Source organism: Lonchura striata, chromosome 21, assembly GCF_050655825.1.
Source record: "Lonchura striata isolate lonStrDom1 chromosome 21, ASM5065582v1, whole genome shotgun sequence".
In the NCBI taxonomy this organism is placed as follows: Eukaryota; Metazoa; Chordata; class Aves; order Passeriformes; family Estrildidae; genus Lonchura; species Lonchura striata.
The window spans coordinates 2,628,161-2,646,919 of NC_140723.1; the positions used below are offsets into that span (position 1 = coordinate 2,628,161).

The 18,759-nt window shown below is 40.6% G+C and overlaps 1 protein-coding gene across 2 annotated transcripts in view; it reads left to right on the forward strand.

Annotated features, from left to right (window-relative positions):
* The first annotated feature begins 6,658 nt into the window (after positions 1 to 6,658).
* The window catches only part of PRKCZ (protein kinase C zeta), a 41,474-nt gene continuing 29,373 nt past the window's right edge, over positions 6,659 to 18,759 (forward strand). The window contains exons 1-5 of one of the 2 annotated variants that reach the window (XM_021529866.4): positions 6,659 to 6,949; positions 7,744 to 7,933; positions 11,578 to 11,699; positions 13,511 to 13,600; positions 13,968 to 14,018. In XM_021529866.4, the coding sequence (XP_021385541.1) occupies positions 7,863 to 7,933; positions 11,578 to 11,699; positions 13,511 to 13,600; positions 13,968 to 14,018 (334 nt within the window). In that variant the 5' untranslated portion in view covers positions 6,659 to 6,949; positions 7,744 to 7,862. Of the gene's footprint in view, positions 6,950 to 7,743; positions 7,934 to 11,577; positions 11,700 to 13,510; positions 13,601 to 13,967; positions 14,019 to 17,401; positions 17,754 to 18,759 lie in introns of those variants that run through there. The other variant, XM_021529867.4, reaches the window with a different exon arrangement.

Consider the following 18,759-nt stretch of genomic DNA (forward strand, 5'->3'; position numbering starts at 1 on the left):
TACAGAAATTGGAGCTTCTATAAACGGACAAAATAGGCATTCCAACTATTGAACTGGAAGATAAAATGCATTAGAAGGAAAATCAGAATGACCCTAGAGATTTCAGCCCATAATGACATCCTGCCTTTTCAGTGCCCAAGGGTTTGCAAAACTCTCCTTTGGCCTTGACAACAGAAGAGGAAGCACCACTGAGTGTTCATGAGAGCTTTCTGGGGGCCACTTATGCACGCTGCTGTCCTGATTGAAAAAATAGCTATCACTGCCTCATGAGGCTGAAAAATATCAGAAAGCACAAGATGAAAGATAAAGAAGAGCAAGATATTGCATTTGTTTGAAGGTAATACTGGCATTAATAGTGACAGCACTACGAGGAGGTTAAAAACCAGAAATGTCTGTCCTGTTTCTGGGTAAAAATGAAAGCATTTATCCCAGTTAAAATAAAAGCTCTCACATCAGTTTTAAACTGGTTTGCTAATCCAATAGATAATGTAGTGAAACCAATTTAGCTCAATGAGGCTTCTGCTGTTGGGACAACAAAACACTTAATACGATTGCTCTGATTTTAAATACTCCCAGTCATTACCCTGGAAAAGCACTTCTTGTTAGGAGCAAAACAGCACCCTGTGTATTTGTCTCTGAAGCAGAATAGATAACAAAAAGCTGATTGAAATTTTCTGAGAATATTTTTGTTGAAGAAAAACATCTGAAGCAACTCCCTCCTGCCCTTTTTATTACAGCAGCTTAAACCACTTGCCATGGTTGAAAGACTGATATTAAAATAACATTGTGTGCAATATATGTTACAAACATAAAGAACTGATCCTTCCCAATGAAAACTGAATACAAATTTGGCAATGAAGATGTGTTTTTGGATGGATTTGGTAGACAGATGAGAAAGGCACTGTGTCTTAAATAGAATCAGTTTGAGGATTTAAGCCCCTCATTACATAATGCATCAGGGATCTGCTCTCTCCTTATACCAGCTTTGTGCCACAGCTACTTCTTTTACTAAGTCCTGCACAGTAAAAACAAATCTGAGAAGACAGTCAAGCCCAGACTGTCAGAAAATATAGCACGAACAGAATTAATCAGATGTTATTGGGAATTCACTGTTCCATGAAAAGATTGTTCCAAAAAAATAAATCCAAATATTCTGCATGTCTGAGGCACTGGAAACCTCTGGAAACTTATTGTTTCTTTAACTCTTGCAATACTTCTATTTCACTTGATCCTCAGTTCTCTTTCCTTTTTTTTTTTTTTTTTTTTTCCCTTTTGGCAAAGAGAAAAGAAGATGAAATTTTCTTTCTCTTTGGCAAAAGAACATATTGAGCAATACTAATATAATCTTATTGCCCAGGTATGAAAAACAGGGAGACTGAAAGTCTCAATTGACAAGACTTTGCACCTTCCAATGATTATTACATAAAAGGCAAGAAACTCAACCCTGTGATAATTAAGCAGCACAGTCCCACACAAACACACTCTTTCCTCCCTGTTTCACTCTCTTACACTGCACACTACTATCTCCATACATGCAATAGGGACAAGAAGATAGTTTAAGTCATGTCTCAAATTCTCCTCAATCTCGAAGAAACTCTTCCTAATTTTAGCCCAAATATCTGTAACATAAATACTGGGTAACATGAGTTACTAGCAGATCCAGGTTGCATTAGTTGTTTATCAGGTAGGTAATCTCAATAAGAGCAGCACAAATTTTACAAAACTCAATTTTCATTCATGGGTTTACCAAGTGGAGTAGGGAGAACATTTTTCTTTCCACAGTGATAAATAATTGGCCAGTTTTGGCCAATTGGAACAGGCAGAGCTGGAAGTAGCAAAACAATATATAGGCCATTGAACTATTCCAGTATTACAATTACTACAGCCTTAAGATTAAATAAAGACTGAGTGATGAAATACAACGTAATCTGTAAAACATCTGGTATAATGTTCCATCCAGGCTGTTCTTCCTTCATTGCTGCATTTCTTCCAGCTTTAAACAAATACAAAATAACTATTTCTGTACATCTTTAACGACATTTTTTACAGATATATCTAAGATTATCCTACCCCTCATCTTTGTAGGTGAAACTTTTATATATAACCTTGTATGTGCATATATATAAAGGACGGGAGGTTCTATATGTTCTTGATCAATTACAGTGCACACAGTATTGTAAAATCAAACAGGTTGTTTAAATATCCTGAAAAAGTAAATACAGAAGCACAAAGATTTGGGTTTAGTTGCTTTTAAAGATGTGTAGTTTGGGCTACTCATATAATTCTTTCTCCTCCTGGCTAATGAGGTGTCAACAAGAGAGTCAGCTTCTGGTTGCTTCTATCTTATATAAGACAGACAAGTAAGGGAGGTGTTGGCTTAAAATAGTCTTGAAACATTATTCATTTTGTCTATTTTAACACAGGCTAGAAAAACACTAATATTCAAGCCAGCAAGAAAATCTACAAAGAATTGCCATGGTGATTTCTGATATTATGGAGAATATCTGCTTTACTCGAGTTTATGTTCAAATATATTAATGCTTTGCCTTATTATTTTTATCCAAACTTTGTGGCACCTGGCCCAAATTCATTCCCACTGCACCCAAGGATTTCACTGCCAGTTATTTCAATGGAAACAATATCTAGTCTCTTCCTTGGCAAAAGAAGAGAGTAAGTAGGCTGGAGAGCAGCCTGCACATGCTGCTGGTTTGATCTGCTAAAGAGACATTCTATGGGGAGGCATTTTTATTCTCAAGTGATACAGAACTGGTTACTCATGCTTCACATGCACTTGGAGAAATGAGCTGTCTCTCTCAATTTCTTTGTTGTTTAGTTCACAGTGTGAAAGCATCATTCTAATCCCTACTAAATCTTTAAAACCTTGCAAACTTGAAAGGTCCTAATATAGCTGAAGATTTTGAGTCATGAATTCAAGTACTAGCAGGATACCTGTCTTCTACCGAGGTGAAATTAGTACCGATTGACCCTTTTTTGCAACAATTGTCTGGGAAAAGTAGCTACCATAACGATGTTTTCATTGGAGTGTTTGGGAGGGAGGAGTTTTCTGGTCAGCCTTGTCAGAAACAGACAAGTACCTTGTGTCTGATGGCTCAAGCTGTACTTTAGATTGATGCAGTCATTAACCCAAATATTTATATATTTTTTTTAAGTTTTAAACTGATTTTTAAAGGAGAGTTCTCAACACACTGAAGCACTAAATAAAGACGTACGACTTGTAAGCATCGTCTGCACAAGCGTGACTCCCAGCGAGTTGCCTGGGAGTCTCTTGCCATCTGCTGGAAACGTGCTGATGTACAGCCTGAAAGGAATTTACCTCAGTGCCAGGAAATAATGGAGAATATTCGGAAAACTCATAACTTTAACTCAAAAAGACAATTCACATCAGACTCCCAGGCTGCAGCAGTTGGACTAACTACCATCATTAGATTCTTGAATAAATCACATTTTTGCTGATACAGATAATCTGTGGCATGATTGGATGCTGAGGTTGAATGTAGAATTTCAGAAATGAAATATTTGAAAAAAACCAAAACCTTCTTTAGCTTTCTCTTTCTCAAACAAATTGCTTCAAATCACTGCTCTTGAAAGATTAGATATGAAAATATTCTAATGGTGATTTTTAAAAGAACTAGAATTTTAAATATCTTATTTACACTTGGAATAAAATAAAATTCAATTAAATTGCTGGTAGGAGCCTGTCAGCTCTTCACATCTAGGTAGAATAGACAGAAATATTGCAACTTTTAAGTTGAAGATGGCTTGGTAGAAGACGAAAGTGCCTGCCATCTGGAAAAATATAGGGTGGGGCAAAAAGGTGAGGAATACACTCAGGATTTACAACTTGTTGTGTTTCAAACCAGTTACAACCTTGTCAGCTAATGCATAGAACAAAGTCAAGGTCCTCTCCAAAAACTGCCATCTGCCCAGAAGTGGGAAGCATCTATTGAGAAATTCAACTGTTTAAACAGTCTTGTAACATAAGAAAATACAAACCAACCCAAAACAACAGCAAGTGAACAACTACAAAATATCTCAGTGAGATATAAAAATATTATGGTTGAGATTTTTTTCGTCAAGCACTGAAAATACACCTGAGCTTTTCTCCTTGGTAAGTTGTGCTAGAAGAAAAAACAGCAATAAGCCACACAAAACTTCAGATCACAGCTCTGAAGAACCTTTTATCTCCCAATCCAACAGCTCAAGGAGATGAAGCATTTAATTGACATGGAGATCAAAGACTACCTTGACCTGAAAGAATTATGTTTGCAGACCTACCTTACATAATGTTCTCCATTTTAAGCAGAAAAATTTGGAGCACATGAAGATTTAAGGACCCACTTTGAAACCAAATTGAGCGTTCCAAATAAGATAAAATTAGCAGTGGACACACAAATAATTCAATTTAAGACTGATAAATGAAGCCATGGGGTGTATTTCCTTGGTGTCAGAGAAAACATCTCAACTGATGGGAATACATTTTCCATTTTACTGCTAATTAAATTAGTGCCAACTGTTATTTATTTGTATTTTGGAAGATTGTAGAAACATCAAAAAAAGCCTCAGAACTGCACTGCTGCAAACTGTCCAACTCACAAACCCCAAAAGCTCCACAAAAGTGCTGAGAAAGTGCTAAATGTGCCTGAAGAAACTTGATGGAGGTGTACAAATCCAGCTAGCCCAAAAAAAAATCTAATAGTTGTGTCTTCTGTTTTGTTTTCCAAATGGGGTGGCTCATGTTTCCCAATGGTGGATATAAATACATCAAGAAAAGCCCCAAAGAAACCCTTTTGCTTGGATAGCTTATTTTCTTAGAAAAGTTTTAAATTACACCAGGAAAACAGCTGTTTGGGCAGGATGAGCAGCATTTCCACTAGAGGACTCTCTGAGTTCACCATCCCAGCTTTCCGTGAGGAAAAAGCAGTTGATCCTCATTCATTCACAGTTTGGAAGCAAAATATCAAAGCATCATCAGGGAAGAACATCAAAACCAAACTTTACAAAGCATTAAACATGTCACAGACTGCCTCTTGTGGAACTCTAGTTGCTCCACCACTAATATAATGTTTTTCTCTCTTGTCTGGCCAGTCTGATATTATTACCTCTTTATTATCTCAGCTGTGATGTTCCTGCTTTAGCCACTTTGAGTGGCCCCTCCCCAGGATGGTTGCTGGATTGACACTCATGGGACATCACTGCTGGGGCTTCCTGCGGAGATTTCTTGGGAAGCAGCTCTGGCAGCACCGGGGAAGACAGAGAGGGCCTGTCCTGCCACACTTGTCCCTTCAGCACCTGGCCTTTATCCCCTCAGCACATGTCCCTTCCCCTCACATCTGTCCCCTGAGGAGCTCACCTCTGCCCCCATATCAGTTCTTCCCCACTGGTTCCCTCACACCAGTTCCCTCAGCACTTGTCCCCAGCCCCTTCACACCAGTCCCCTTACACCAGTGTCTTGTCACACTTGTCCCCTCACACCTGTCCCCTGTCCCCTCAGCACTGTCCTCTATCCCTCACACCACTCCCCTCACACCTGTCCTCCCTGACATGTCCTGTAGCCCCTCACACCTGTCCCCTGACAGCAGTCCCCTCAACACTGTCCCCTCACACGAGTCCACTGACACCTGTCTCCCTCACCTGTCCCCTCATCCTTGTCCCCTGAGCAGTCCCCTCAGCAGTGTCCCCTCGCACCAGTTCCCTGTCCCCATAGCACTATCCCCTCACACTCCTCCCCTGTCCACTCACCGAGTCCCCTCAGCACTGTGCCCTGACACTGTCCCCTCACAGCAATCCCTTCTCACCTGTCCCCTCACACCTTCCCGTCACAGCAGTCCCCTCAGCGCAGTCCGCTCAGCACTGTCCCTTCACACCTGTCCCCTCACACCTGTCCCCTCTCACCTGTCCCCTCAGCACTGTCCCTTCACACCTGTCCCCTCACACCTGACCCCTCAGCACTGTCCCCTTAACCCTGTCCCCTCAGCACTGTCCCCTCTCACCTGTCCCCTCACACCTGTCCCCTCAGCACTGTCCCCTCTCACCTGTCCCCTCAGCACTGTCCCCTCTCATCTGTCCCCTCTCACCTCTCCCCTCAGCACAGTCCCCTCAGCACTGTCCCTTCACACCTGTCCCCTCTCACCTGTCCCCTCACACCTGTCCCCTCAGCACTGTACCCTCACACCTGTCCCCTCAGCACTGTCCCCTCACACCTCTCCCCTCAGCACTGTCCCCTCTCACCTGTCCCCTCACACCTGTCCCCTCAGCACTGTCCCCTCTCACCTCTCCCCTCAGCACTGTCCCCTCAGCACTGTCCCCTCAGCAATGTCCCCTCTCACCTCTCCCCTGCGCACTGTCCCCTCAGCACTGTCCCCTCTCACCTGTCCCCTCACACCTGTCCCCTCTCACCTCTCCCCTCAGCACAGTCCCCTCTCACCTGTCCCCCCGCTCCCTCAGCCGCCGCTCCCTGCAGCGCCGCGTTCCCATTGGCTGCAGGTGTTCCCCGCCGCCCCCCCGCCCGCTCTGGTTGGCCGGGACGCTCCGGCTCCCCAGGTAACGGTTCCCGCGCTGCCATTGGCGGCGGGCAGGCGGGACCCGGGCGGGGATTGGCTCTCCATTGGCTGCGGCTCCCGCCCTCAGACCGCCATGTTGCCGCGGGCGCGGGGCGCTGAGCCTGGACAGCGGCTGAGGGGCGCCGGGGCCACCTGGGGCGGGACTTGACGGGGCGCCTGAGGGACAGCGCGGCTCCTCCGCCGGCCGCCGCCGCCGCCGCTCCCCGCCGGGGCACCGCCGGCAGCGAGGCAAAGTCCGCTTGGAAACTTCCTTGCGGGACTTTGAGCAACTTGAGGCCGCGGAGGTGTAGCCGGGCCGGGCTCAGGGAGCGGCCCCTGCGCGCCGCGGAGCCCCACCGTGTAGGGTGGGACCGCCGCGGTCGGAGCAGGTAAGAGTCCGGACGGTCCCGGTGGACACCGCTCCGTCCGGGGAAGTGCCGGCGCCGGCTCGTCCCGAGCGGTGGTGCCGAGTCCCGGCCGCTCCCCGCAGGCCGGGGCTGAGGGGGGACCCCGGAGGGGCCGCGTGTTGCCCTGAGCCCCCGGAGGGGCCGCGTGTTGCCCTGAGCCCCCGGAGGGGCCGCGTGTTGCCCTGAGCCCCCCGGAGGGTCGGGTGGAGGGTTCGGGGGTCTCCGCTCCCCGGTACCTGTGGGCCGGCTTGCCCGGACAGCGGGGTTACGGAGGTGCGTGCATACACACATTCATGTGTGAGGTGGTAGTTTGGAATAAACAGGATGTTTGTCAGGCTCCAATCATAAAGGTATGCTAAATTGCCCCTCGGAGTTCCTCTGCTGCTTCCCTTGGGTAGATTTGTAATTGATAGTAATTGACTGCAATGTTTTATTTACAGAAAAAAACTATTTTTAGTTATTTGGGAGAAAAGAGTAAGATGCTGTGTTGATGAATAAGTAAAAACTTCTGTGGAGTATTTCAGCCACTAGGGAGCTAGTCGATGATTTTAAGAAAACATCCTCAAATACCTGGTCTACTTCTGTAAAGCTAAATTGTACAGGGTATTTTTAACCAATCTTATTTAATTTCTGTGCAGGTCAATGGTCTTACACATTTTCCTTTTGATTTTTTTGCTGTTCTATGTAAAGCTATCTGTGTTTCTAAAATTTGACACAACTCATTTGTTTAGCAGTGTGTGTATATTCATCAATATTTTGGGTTTTTATCTATGCAGCTGGATTGAGAATCATCTGGAGCAGAAACACATTTCACATGTGAAGCTCTTCAGAATCTGTTATCTGTTTTGAATCAACTTATTTCTGCATACTTTTATATAACTGCTAAATACAGACCATGCCTAGCAGAATGGGCTCAAAAATTGATCTGAACAAAGACTTCATCAGGGTAAAAACACACTACAGCGGGTAAGTCAGTGTGTCCTTTCCTCTGTGTTGTGACCTGTCTATTTTTGAAGTGTATTGAGCAGGAGTTTGTGGTCTGACCTGGTGATAAAGTAACCAGGGCTTTGGTGGATTTGTAATTAGTGTCAGATCAGACAGGTAAACTTCTGAGCTATTAAAATACCAGTCAGACTCCTGCAGCATGCTGATCAAGAAGAAAAGTTAATTTATTTTTCTCTCAGAAGGGAAGAAAATGTGCATCAGTGACAAACCCACAGTCATTGTGGGTTGATGGATTATTGATTCCCATGGTCATAGTCAGGTCTAGATCCATCTCCTGCATCCAGATGCAGTTATTACATTTTATCCTGTTTATAGTCAGAATGTCATGGTCCCTTATGGCTTCACTCAGTTGACAGTATAAACAGGAAGGTTTTATTGCAGCAACATGAAATTTGAATTTTCAGGTATGTTTATTCTAATTGGTTTGCTGCCCCTCTGAGGACCTTATAAAATGATGTTGCTTCAGTTTCTCCTGTCTTCCTTGAAAGCCTGAGTTTAAGGCATTTGAGGAGTTAAATACTTGGCCCAAGTAAATCCTTAAACTTGATTGGAAGTATTTAGACTGAACTTGTTGCCATTTAATAAGTAGCTTGAGTGATATTTTCTGATACTCTACTGCTAAATAAGTAAATGTAGCTACTGCTATGTATGGTAGTAGAAATTATCGTAATATAGAATTTTCTACATTATGGTGTAGAAAAATGTGATGTAGTTATGAAAGTCACTTCACAAATTTTATTGAAAACAAAATGTTTTCGTTTTAAAGTTACCTACTTATCAATGCCAGGTAGTTTGAGGTCCTGAGTTTAGAGTTCTAGAACAACTGAATCAGCTCTGTGAGGGAAGGCACTACAAGCACCAATGGAACTGGGTGTAAATAATTTGGGGTGGCTTGCTGTCAGGTAGTGTTGATACAAAGTGAAAGGAGTATGTCTGTGGAACTTGTCTGTGCACAACTGGGAGAGGTGATAATAATTGTGTCAATGTTAGAAGTCAAGTTATTATTAGTCAAATTAGAAGTCAAATTATTATTACCATGTTTTACAATAAACTGCTGTAGTTTTTTCCTGCAGCACTACATTGTCTTTTGCATTAGCTATGAAGTCTACAGAAGTCAGTTTGCAAACAAGAGTTCCAAGTGCTATGAATTTTGTTTTTGTTCTGCTGATCAAATTGTGTGAGGTAAAAAAGACTCTTTGTGGCATTGTAGCCTCTAAAACTGATCATCTCAGTATCTCCACTGCAGTACCGCACTCGGCTTTTGAACAAATTTGAGACTGCAGGAAATCATTGATGCTGGGCAACTTCAGAATTAGGGACTAACTGCTGAAATTAAAATAATAGTACAGATGCCATGTTGAAATGCCTGTTAGAAATCTGAGCATGGGGAAGTTTAAAACATGAGCGTTGAGTGTATCCCTGGAGTATGAGTATCTCAGGTATTCCTGTTTCTGGGTGTGACAGAGTTCCTAACATAGCACAGTAGAAATCACTGCCAGAGTAGATTACAAAAGAAAAACTAACTGCAATAATGAACCAAGAATTACACAACTTGCCTCTCTATACCTGGTTGCTTGAAATCACTAAAACAGAGCAATGGTGCAGTCTGCTTTGTTGTGCGTTGTCTTGGCTCTGAGAGATGACATGTTTGATCTGTCACTGGGATTATTTCTTGTGCTGTAACTACTCATACAGAATTTACTGATCATTAGCATTTCATATTACTGTCTAGTCTACAGTTTCAAATATTTTTTTTTAAGTGTCCTGTGGGATTATTTAGTGTTAAACAAGGAATGGTTTTCACTTCCCTGTGCCCTGATTGCCTGATGTTGCTGTAGAGATGTTAAGATTAAATACAGTAAATCTCAAGAGAAAATGGACATCATGGGTATCAAGTTCATTAATTTACTTGTAGAATGACATCTGTTATAATAATGTTAACAATTCAAAGTTGATTAGCAGTGGCCAGTTTTATTTGGAGTTTATAGTGTGTGTGGGTAGTGTTGCCTTACAGTGTATTTTCAGTTTTTGAATACTATTTAGATGCTTGTGAAAGTGTGATTGTCCATGGTTACCACAGATCTACAGCTGGCTGATTTAATGAGTGGCTCGTGGTGGTAGTGCATTAAATAATGAGCTGCATTTGTTGGTGCCCTTGTCTTGGCATTGCACCAACCCTCAAACATGGCTGTGAGAACCAGTTTGGTCTCTTACTTTCAGAAATGCATAAAACATTACTTCTTTGACAGGGAAATGTTCTTAAACTCAATCTCACCTGACAGCTCTGTGTTGTTGATGATACGGATTTACAGGTTGGCAGGCAGCACATGTATTTCATTCGCTGTTGATGTTATGAAGAATTACTAAGTTGCTGTTCTTTGAGAGCTCTACAAAGTATAGATTAAAGATACACTTGAAAAGGTAGCAGTGCTTTAATCTGAGTTTGAAATGCTACAGTTCTTTTAGATGATTGTTTTAGAGCTTTGCTTATAGTAATTTTTCTCAGCAAAGGCAAAATGGCAAGTTATTAATGCATATAATTTAAAGTGTAAGTTGTGGAGTTTAAGTTTCTTATTTCAGTGTAGTGCTGTTCAACTGCTGGCTGAAAGACATAAGTAGGCAGAATATGCTATATAACATTGTTTCTAAAACGACTTGTCACATAGTCTGGCAATAGGAAAATTATCACAGTCGTGTTGGACAACTTCTGATTTTTGTATTTTGTATTTGCTGTATTACACTAAGAGGGGAAAGAATTACACATGCCAGTAGCCATTAGCTACCAAACAGTTTACTAATTGTCCTCTGGACAGTTTTGAAGGCAGTGGAATGATTTAAATTCATTTCCTGTTTCTTTTTGCACCTGTTGATTGATTTCCCAGAGTCAGTTGTTTGAAAAATATTTTAAAAGTAATAGAAAGTCTTGTTTGTATCATCAGATTTTGTTTTGCGTAGTCTTTTTTCCTTTTTCAGTATTTGACCTGCTTTGACAGGACTTGTGGACTTCCATTATATTAAAACTTATTGCCAAAAATTCCTGAGATAATGTATAGTTTACATAGAGAGTTCAGTATTGGGTTCACGTTCTCCAAACACTACAAAGGTAGAGAGCAAGATGCAGAATTTGAACAAGATTGTATCTGAATTTTCATGTAATTACATCTTTTGAGAATTCACCTAATCAAAGCTTCATCTCAAACAATATAGTGGATGCGAGGTAAAGCCTCTGTTTTAAAGGATTTTACAATAATTGAGATTTTATTTATCTCCTGATGGAAGAAGCACCTGGATTAAAAAAAAAAATTATTATTATGAAAGCTTCTGGTTTGTTTTTTAACAACACTTCAAGCGCTGATAATTATAATAAGGGAGCTTGGCTCACCCGAGTAAACATGGATTAAAGATGGGTAATTAACACATTTATTTCCTCCATACTTAAGTATTTTTAGGTTAAGCACTGTGAGGTGTAATCCTGCTGGCATAGTGGGAGCATTTTATATGAGAAATGCTCATTCTGTGTGATTTTGCAGCTTAGCGTCCACAGATGGAACTGTTGGAATATGCAAGTATTTTCTGATAAAAGCTGATGTTTTCATCTTCTGCAGGGACATCCTGATAACAAACTTGGATGCATCAATGAGCTATGCTGAACTCTGTGACGAAGTGCACGAGATGTGTAACTTGCAACAGGAACAGCCAATTACCCTCAAGTGGATTGATGATGAAGGTATTGGACTGAAATTCTTCTCAGGGTTTGTCATTCATAAAGAAAGAAAGGGCATTGAGGAACTTGTCTAAACAAATATCATACTGTGGAGTTTTTTTGTTTCTAAATACCTAACTACAGAACCCTGTCACAGAGCAGGAAGCTTGGAGAAATGAGACTCAAGATATCAGGATTTGTTGCAGTAGTGCCTGAATTCACTTCTACAGAAGCCCCTTGTCAAAGCCAGGGCCTGCAGAGCTAGAACTGAATACAGAAAGGTAGAAAATACCAGACTGGTTTGGCTAATAGTTTTAATGGTGTGTTTTGGTTTTTTTAATAGCTCTCTTAGCTGATAGTGTTGTTTGAGTAAATTGAATTTCAAAGTACTGACCTTGGAAGGTGGTAGATGGTAGTCAAAGATGACTCAGCCCTTAAAACACCAAGGACAAGTATTAATACCTCTAAATTTTACTCTTTAACTGTTGAATACCAAGAAGGACAGAGGCAACTGTACCAGCCTCAGTTTAATGGTGGTGTAATGAGAAGTAACCTGATCAGAAGGGCATGGAAGATAATTACATTGCCTGTGCTTAGCTGGTTGAACTGCATGCCTGCTAATAAAGGAAGATTATTGCAGGGAGGAAGAAAACCCCCTGAGTTTTGAGTTGGAGGATTCTAAGACACGAGTCCTGTTAAGTGTTTCTTTGTTGGACTCTGTTGCTTTGGCTTTTTGAAGCTTACTTAATATTATTTTTTTTAGTCTCTGTTCTACTATTTTCCTCTAGTCTTGGTTAAATACATACCTGTACAACATTCTTCTGATTCCTGGGTCTGAGTTGTTGAGTTTCAGCCAATCTGCTGTGTTGGCTGTTACTGATCTCCTGGGTTTTGTGAGTTATCCTATTTCTGCATGCGAGTGTTCCCATTTATTGCCACATGGAATTTAAGTTCATTTGACTGATTGCACAAACAGATGTTCTCTTTGAACTAACTAAAAGCAAACAATTGCCGATGGCTTAATGAATAAACAAAACCTACCAAGAGATGAAAAAAATAGATTTTCTGTTGGGCTTTATAGTGTTTCTTTGTTTTTGACAAGATCCAAGAAGTTTGAACTATGAATAGCTCACTCATGATAAAATCCTGTAAACATATAAGGAATATGGATTGTTGATTTGCAGTACAAATAATTCTTTTGTCTTTCATGTTGCATTATTGCTGCATTTATAGATCATCAACCTCAATAGCCTTCAAAGAGAGGTAGCTGGGCCCAGGATTCATAATTCTACAAAATATGGATGGTTTTAAAAACAAGAAATTAAAGTTTAAATTTGGCTTGACACTGGTGTCATCACTTGGCCTGGGTAGCATAAGGTCACCTGTCACCCAAGGTGTGCTGCAGGAAGGTGGCTGTTGCACAAAAGGACAGGGGTTCAGAGTGACACCCTTGCTTCTCTGCTTGCTCTCAGTGCATTGTGACGTACTGTACTTTACGTGTGTCTGGTTAAGTGGATTTATGGATTAATTGCCCAGTTTTAACAAAAATAACCCTCCCAAGGTAATTGTGACCGCAAGCAGACAAGAAAATGGGGGGGATCTTTAGGCATATCTGTTCACTTTTATTTTCTTGTTATTATCCTATAGGATAGTTCTGTCTACTCAATTTTGATAAAATTGGAAAGAATAATTGTGTTGTTCCATTTTGGCATTGATCAAAATGCCAGCTTAATATCAAATGATTGAAAGAAAGACAAAAACCCAAAGCTGGTACATTCTTTACTAATTGAAATTCTTCAGTGGTAAATTTGCCTGTGTATTGCTTTTTTTGTTAGGTGACCCCTGTACCATCTCCTCTCAGATGGAGCTGGAGGAAGCCTTCCGTTTGTATTGTCAGAACAGAGGCGAAGGGCTGATCATTCATGGCAAGTATTGCACAGTTCAGGAACCCCTGTGTGTCTGATAATCCCAACAGCTGCTTAAGTGGGAGGTTGGAGTGACTCCCTTGCCTGTCAAGTATCCTTTGTGTAGCTGATGCCCTGGAGTTTGATGCTGAGGAAGGAACTGGAGCTCAAGGCTGAAACTGTGCAGGAGGCTTTGAGTTTAGCACTGCGCAGATTTGTTTTTACTCCGGTATAAACTTCTGCCAGCCTGGAACCATATTTTGATTGCATCATTTATCATGTAGAATTATTTCAAGGCTTCCAAAAACTGTGTGTAAATATATTCAAAAATCAAGCAAAAAATATTACTGAGAATATTTTACCTTAAAAATCTAATTTTTTGTTTTAGTTTTCCCAAGTACTCCAGAGAAACCCGGCATGCCTTGTCCAGGAGAAGATCGTGAGTACTAAAATGTTCTTCAATTCTAGCTAAATTCTTTTTGGTCACATGGAAAAGAAATATATTAAAAGAATTTCATAATCCTGTGCTACATATGTGTGTTTCTGATTTATTTTCTTAGAAGAATGTAAAATGTTCTACATTTTGTCAACAGACAAAATGCATAAATCAATGTTGTAGCAGTGTTTTAATTTTTATGAGGATTAATGCTGGTTTTTGTTGTTGATACGTTTGGAGGAAGAGACAACAGGATTTTGGATGCTTATTTGAACATAGGCCTTTGCTTTTTTTGTGGTTCTTTAGGTTTTTTAATTTTCAGGGAAAAGAAATGATGTGCTGAAGAGGGAGATACAGCCATTTTAATAAAAAGGTTATTAATCTCTATAAAAATAATCCTGTGAGAGGTAGATAAACCTCCAGAGGAAGGACACATAATTGATATGGTTTACCTGTAGTTATAATAACCTGAACTGCACAGGGATAAAAGGATTAAATAGCTGTATAGTCAGTTCTCATTACAGAGGGGTGGCATCAGGACTTTAGTTGATATCTTGGTAAATGTTAAGGAAAGGAATGGGAATAATTGGGTGCCAAAGGTACCAGATGATGCTTGACTGCTCACAAGAGTATAAAGAAAAGTAACTGAAGAATTGGAAGGACCGTTGCTCTTCTCTTTGAGAAATATGAGAGGAGATAAAACTAATTGCTGATAAGAGCAAGTAATACATGCTAGGAGAAAAGTACTTGGTTGATCAGGATTTACACTGACAGACTGGCTAAAGATGAGTAGTGCAGTGGTAATAGTTGTGAATACTATTTTTAATCAGAGAAATAATGCTAATATCCTAATAAGTTCTCTATTGAGAACTTCTATGAGGATGGAGAGAGGTGAAATAAATACCAAAAAGTTAGAGTTCAAATATAATTTTCTACAAAAAGGCTAAATACCTAACTACAGTAGATCAAAGGTTGACTGTAAAAACCAGATAAGTTTTCATGCTGACTAGGTTATTAACATTGTCTTTTAGAAAAGAAAAAAAGAAAGTAAATGTGCAACATTAATTTCTCTAATTTTCTGAACAAGGACAGCTGATAAAGGCTCTTCTACTATGATTAGAAGAGTTAAAGAAATTATCCCTGAGACACCTAATTTAATGAACTCATTAAAGGTGTAGATATTCTAATAGGAAAGCTTTTTGTGTTAATTTGTTAGAGATTTTAGTTCTCTCAAGCCATGAGATGAGCTGCAGAAAGCCCAGCTGAGTGTGGCTCAGCTGACCTGGTTATTGTGTCTGTAGGGTATTTCTCCCTGTATGGTTTTACAGGTCACGTTGAATCACACTCGGATTGTTTAAAAATCCTGTTTAGTTGGATGTGCTTGATAAGGGATTACTGGTCAGGTTTCTCATGGTTTCATGAATTAATTTGATGCACATTACCTCTTTGCATCTGTGGGGCCTGCATGGAAATTGGGCCTTGTGGCCTAGGTATAACTTTTTTGCAACAGAGCTATTAAATTGTATTTAAATTGTAATTTAGCATAGAGTAATACATTGAGTAATGTTGCTTGTTAGCCAAAGGCCCACAACAAACATCTGCATGGCACTTGAACTGTAAGGAAATATTACCAATATTGATGATACAGTTTGTTTAAGGGACTGTTTGTTTTGTCAGGACTGAAATATTGTCTTTGCTTCAGAAAATATTCATCATATTTCAAATTCTTATTTTGTGTCTTTATTGCTGTAGTTATGTTTATAGGAGAACCCTTTAAAAGTGAGACTATTATGTAATATATGTATGTGTTTTCTGGTGCATCATGTTTGCACTATTAAGGAGCTTATGAGTTTGCCTCAGGTTTTTTCCAGAGACAAACAGTGAAGTATTTGGTCTATCCAAAATGAGCTTCTACTTAAATTAGCAGTTCTAAGTGTGGATTGCTGGTTTGTTACAGACCTACAGACAGTTTGAAATGGAGTTTTTAAATAAAACTATTCAATTGTGAAATAATTGCATTTCCAATCTGTTGCTCAGATGTCTCCATGTTAGGTCATGGAGTGGCTCTTTCCAATCGTTTGTGATCTTCTGAAGTGCAAATCTATTTCTGTAGGACTGTACAGTTTTTCTTTCCAGCTCCTTCAGAACAATAACACTTTGGAAGAAGAGTGCAGGAATACAGAATGGAAGGTTTGCATTTATGTTGAAATTTAATGATAGAGTTGCTACCTATCCTCACCTTTGTTAAAATTGATATGGTTTGGAGATTGTACCAGTCAGCAAATCTTGAAATAAAAGCTTGTAATCCATTAATGAAATAAAGCACATGATTAATATTTCAATTCCATTTACATGACTTAAGGGAAGTTATTTCTGTGCTTGAAGAACCTTTGTTCTTATATTGATGTAGTGCTGTCTGTGAGACAGAATTTGCACAGTCTCCAGCATCTGCATTTGTATTGTCTCTATATTCTTTGCTGCTGAATTTCTGTGCTTGTTGTTGGAGCCAGCCCCAGCTCCCAGTGTAAGTGCACAGCTGTGGTTCGGAGCAGCCCCTCTCCTGAGCTGGCTGTGCTGGCAGTGCTGCTGTGAGGTGACAGCGCTGCTGAAACATCTCCCATCCCTTCCCAGACACTGAATGTGACCTCTCCCGGGCGTTCTCAGCATCTGCTGGACTGGAGCCTTGGGTGCTTATCAGTGTTTCCTGATAAAGATGGCAGACTTTTAGTCCAGTCTTGCATTTCACTTTTACTTTTTCAGTAGATGAGCAGTTCTTTCAGAGTGGAATAAACAAGGTTGTTTTGGAGGCATTTGATGTAGTCTCTCCCGTGCCTTGAGGTGCCAGCGCTCCTGACAGCGCGTGTGGATCCCAGCAGCTGATTGGCAGCTTTATAACTTAGTTATTGAAGTCTCAGCTTATTTACCCTGGCAGATCTTGATCTGATTTATCACTCTTGGTGCTGCAGTGCATTGTGTAACACAGCACGTCCAGCTGAACAATTCCCATTGATTTGTAGGACTTCCCTAACGGAATTGCCGGCTTTATCGGAGAAATACTTGTTTTGGTGACATCAGCTCCTTGACATCCATGCCATGTTTTAGTTGTGCCTCAGCTGCTAGCTACAGCCTCTCAAGGGAGCCAGTACCACCCGTGCCTGGATACATGAGGCAGAGATGTGAAAGGGAGAGACGGGGGTAACCAGTCTTCCATTAAATATTTGCTCTTAATGTTCGAGCTGATCCTGCCTATTGTCCTTGGTGTCTAATGGTATTCACACAGCGGCATCCGTGGAATAAAGGGAAAATGTTTCATTTCATACCTACTACATTGTAAAGAATTCCATGCTGAAGAGGCTAAAGAATAGAACCCAGTGAGTAATGCATGCTTTTTCTGTAGATTTTGTGTCATCATTGTGGTTGCTGTTGTGAGCGGCGGGCACTGACGCGGGCTGTGTGTACGTGTGCTGCAGGAGAGAAGAGAACTCAGCATTTTGGTTATGGTACAGTCGCTGTGCCTGCCACCCTCCCTTGCAGCCATGGATTGTTACAAATGCAGAGATTCCTGCTGCCTCTGTGCGTAGGGATGTGGCTGAGAGACCTCCTGGAAATGCTGATAAAATTGCATTGAAAGGACTCCTGGGGAATGTATTTTAGGAGGAAAGGAACGGAAGAGTGAGTGATGCTGCTGCTGCTCATATTGGAGATTAATGAAGGAAATGTATCCCAAAAACCCTGACGGTATGTGCTCAGGGCCTGTTTATTGTAGGATTGCTGATGTAAAGGCTAACCATTTAGGAGCATCATTTTCTGAGGCCTTTTTGTTGAATTTTGCTTAATGGATTATCATAGATGGCTGTTTTTAATTGTGAAATACTTGTTTTGATTTAAGGGTTACTTAGTTTCTAATATTGTCAGAACAAACTATGCTAGTTCACTTCTGCTTAACAAATAGATCTGTGTATTTAATATTAAAATTCATCTTGGGTTTAGATAGCTAGTGCCAGCAAATTTTAGGGTTGTTTTGCTGTTGGCTTCATTAAATAGAAGAATGCAGACTAGGAAACCTTTAAATTAACTAACAGAAGAGAATATGTTTTAAATGTTTTAGTACCTGTTATGTTAGTGTGGTAGTTTTATTATCTAATATTTCTGGCTGATTTTGCTGCCTTATTTTTTTGGTAATGATTACACTGTGTTGTGCATGTCTCCTGTGCTCTTTGTTTATCTGCTCAGTATTTTAGCATTAGGTGTTCGTACTTCATTTTCCCCCAAGCCATCTTTCTTGAAAATTTCATCATGGGCTTGAGTAAAGGTATTGTAGTAACCTAATTGTTGTTGTGGGCTTTTTATTTTAGGTACGGGTGTTTGATTTTGCCTTATGTCCTGCCTGATACTGTAAAATAGCTCTAAAAGGCTTCTTGCTGGAGTAGTGTGGCCTGTAAATATTTTTCTAGCTCATAAGGCAGGTTTTTCCCTTCATTTGTTACTGTATTGGCAGCAGTGATTAGGTTATTCAGAGCACGTGAACCAATTTAATCCCCCAATGAAGAAAAGAACTATTGCCACCATAGAGACTGTTCTGAAGATGTAGATTGGATTGCACTGGATAATTAGGGAATTTTGAAACTGCTAGTAACCCTCTCCTGGATTTTAGTAATTGAACTGGGGGGGAGGGAGGGACTGTACTATTTTAATGTAAGATATTTTTGCTTAGGATTTAAAAATAGCTGTGTCATAGTTTCTC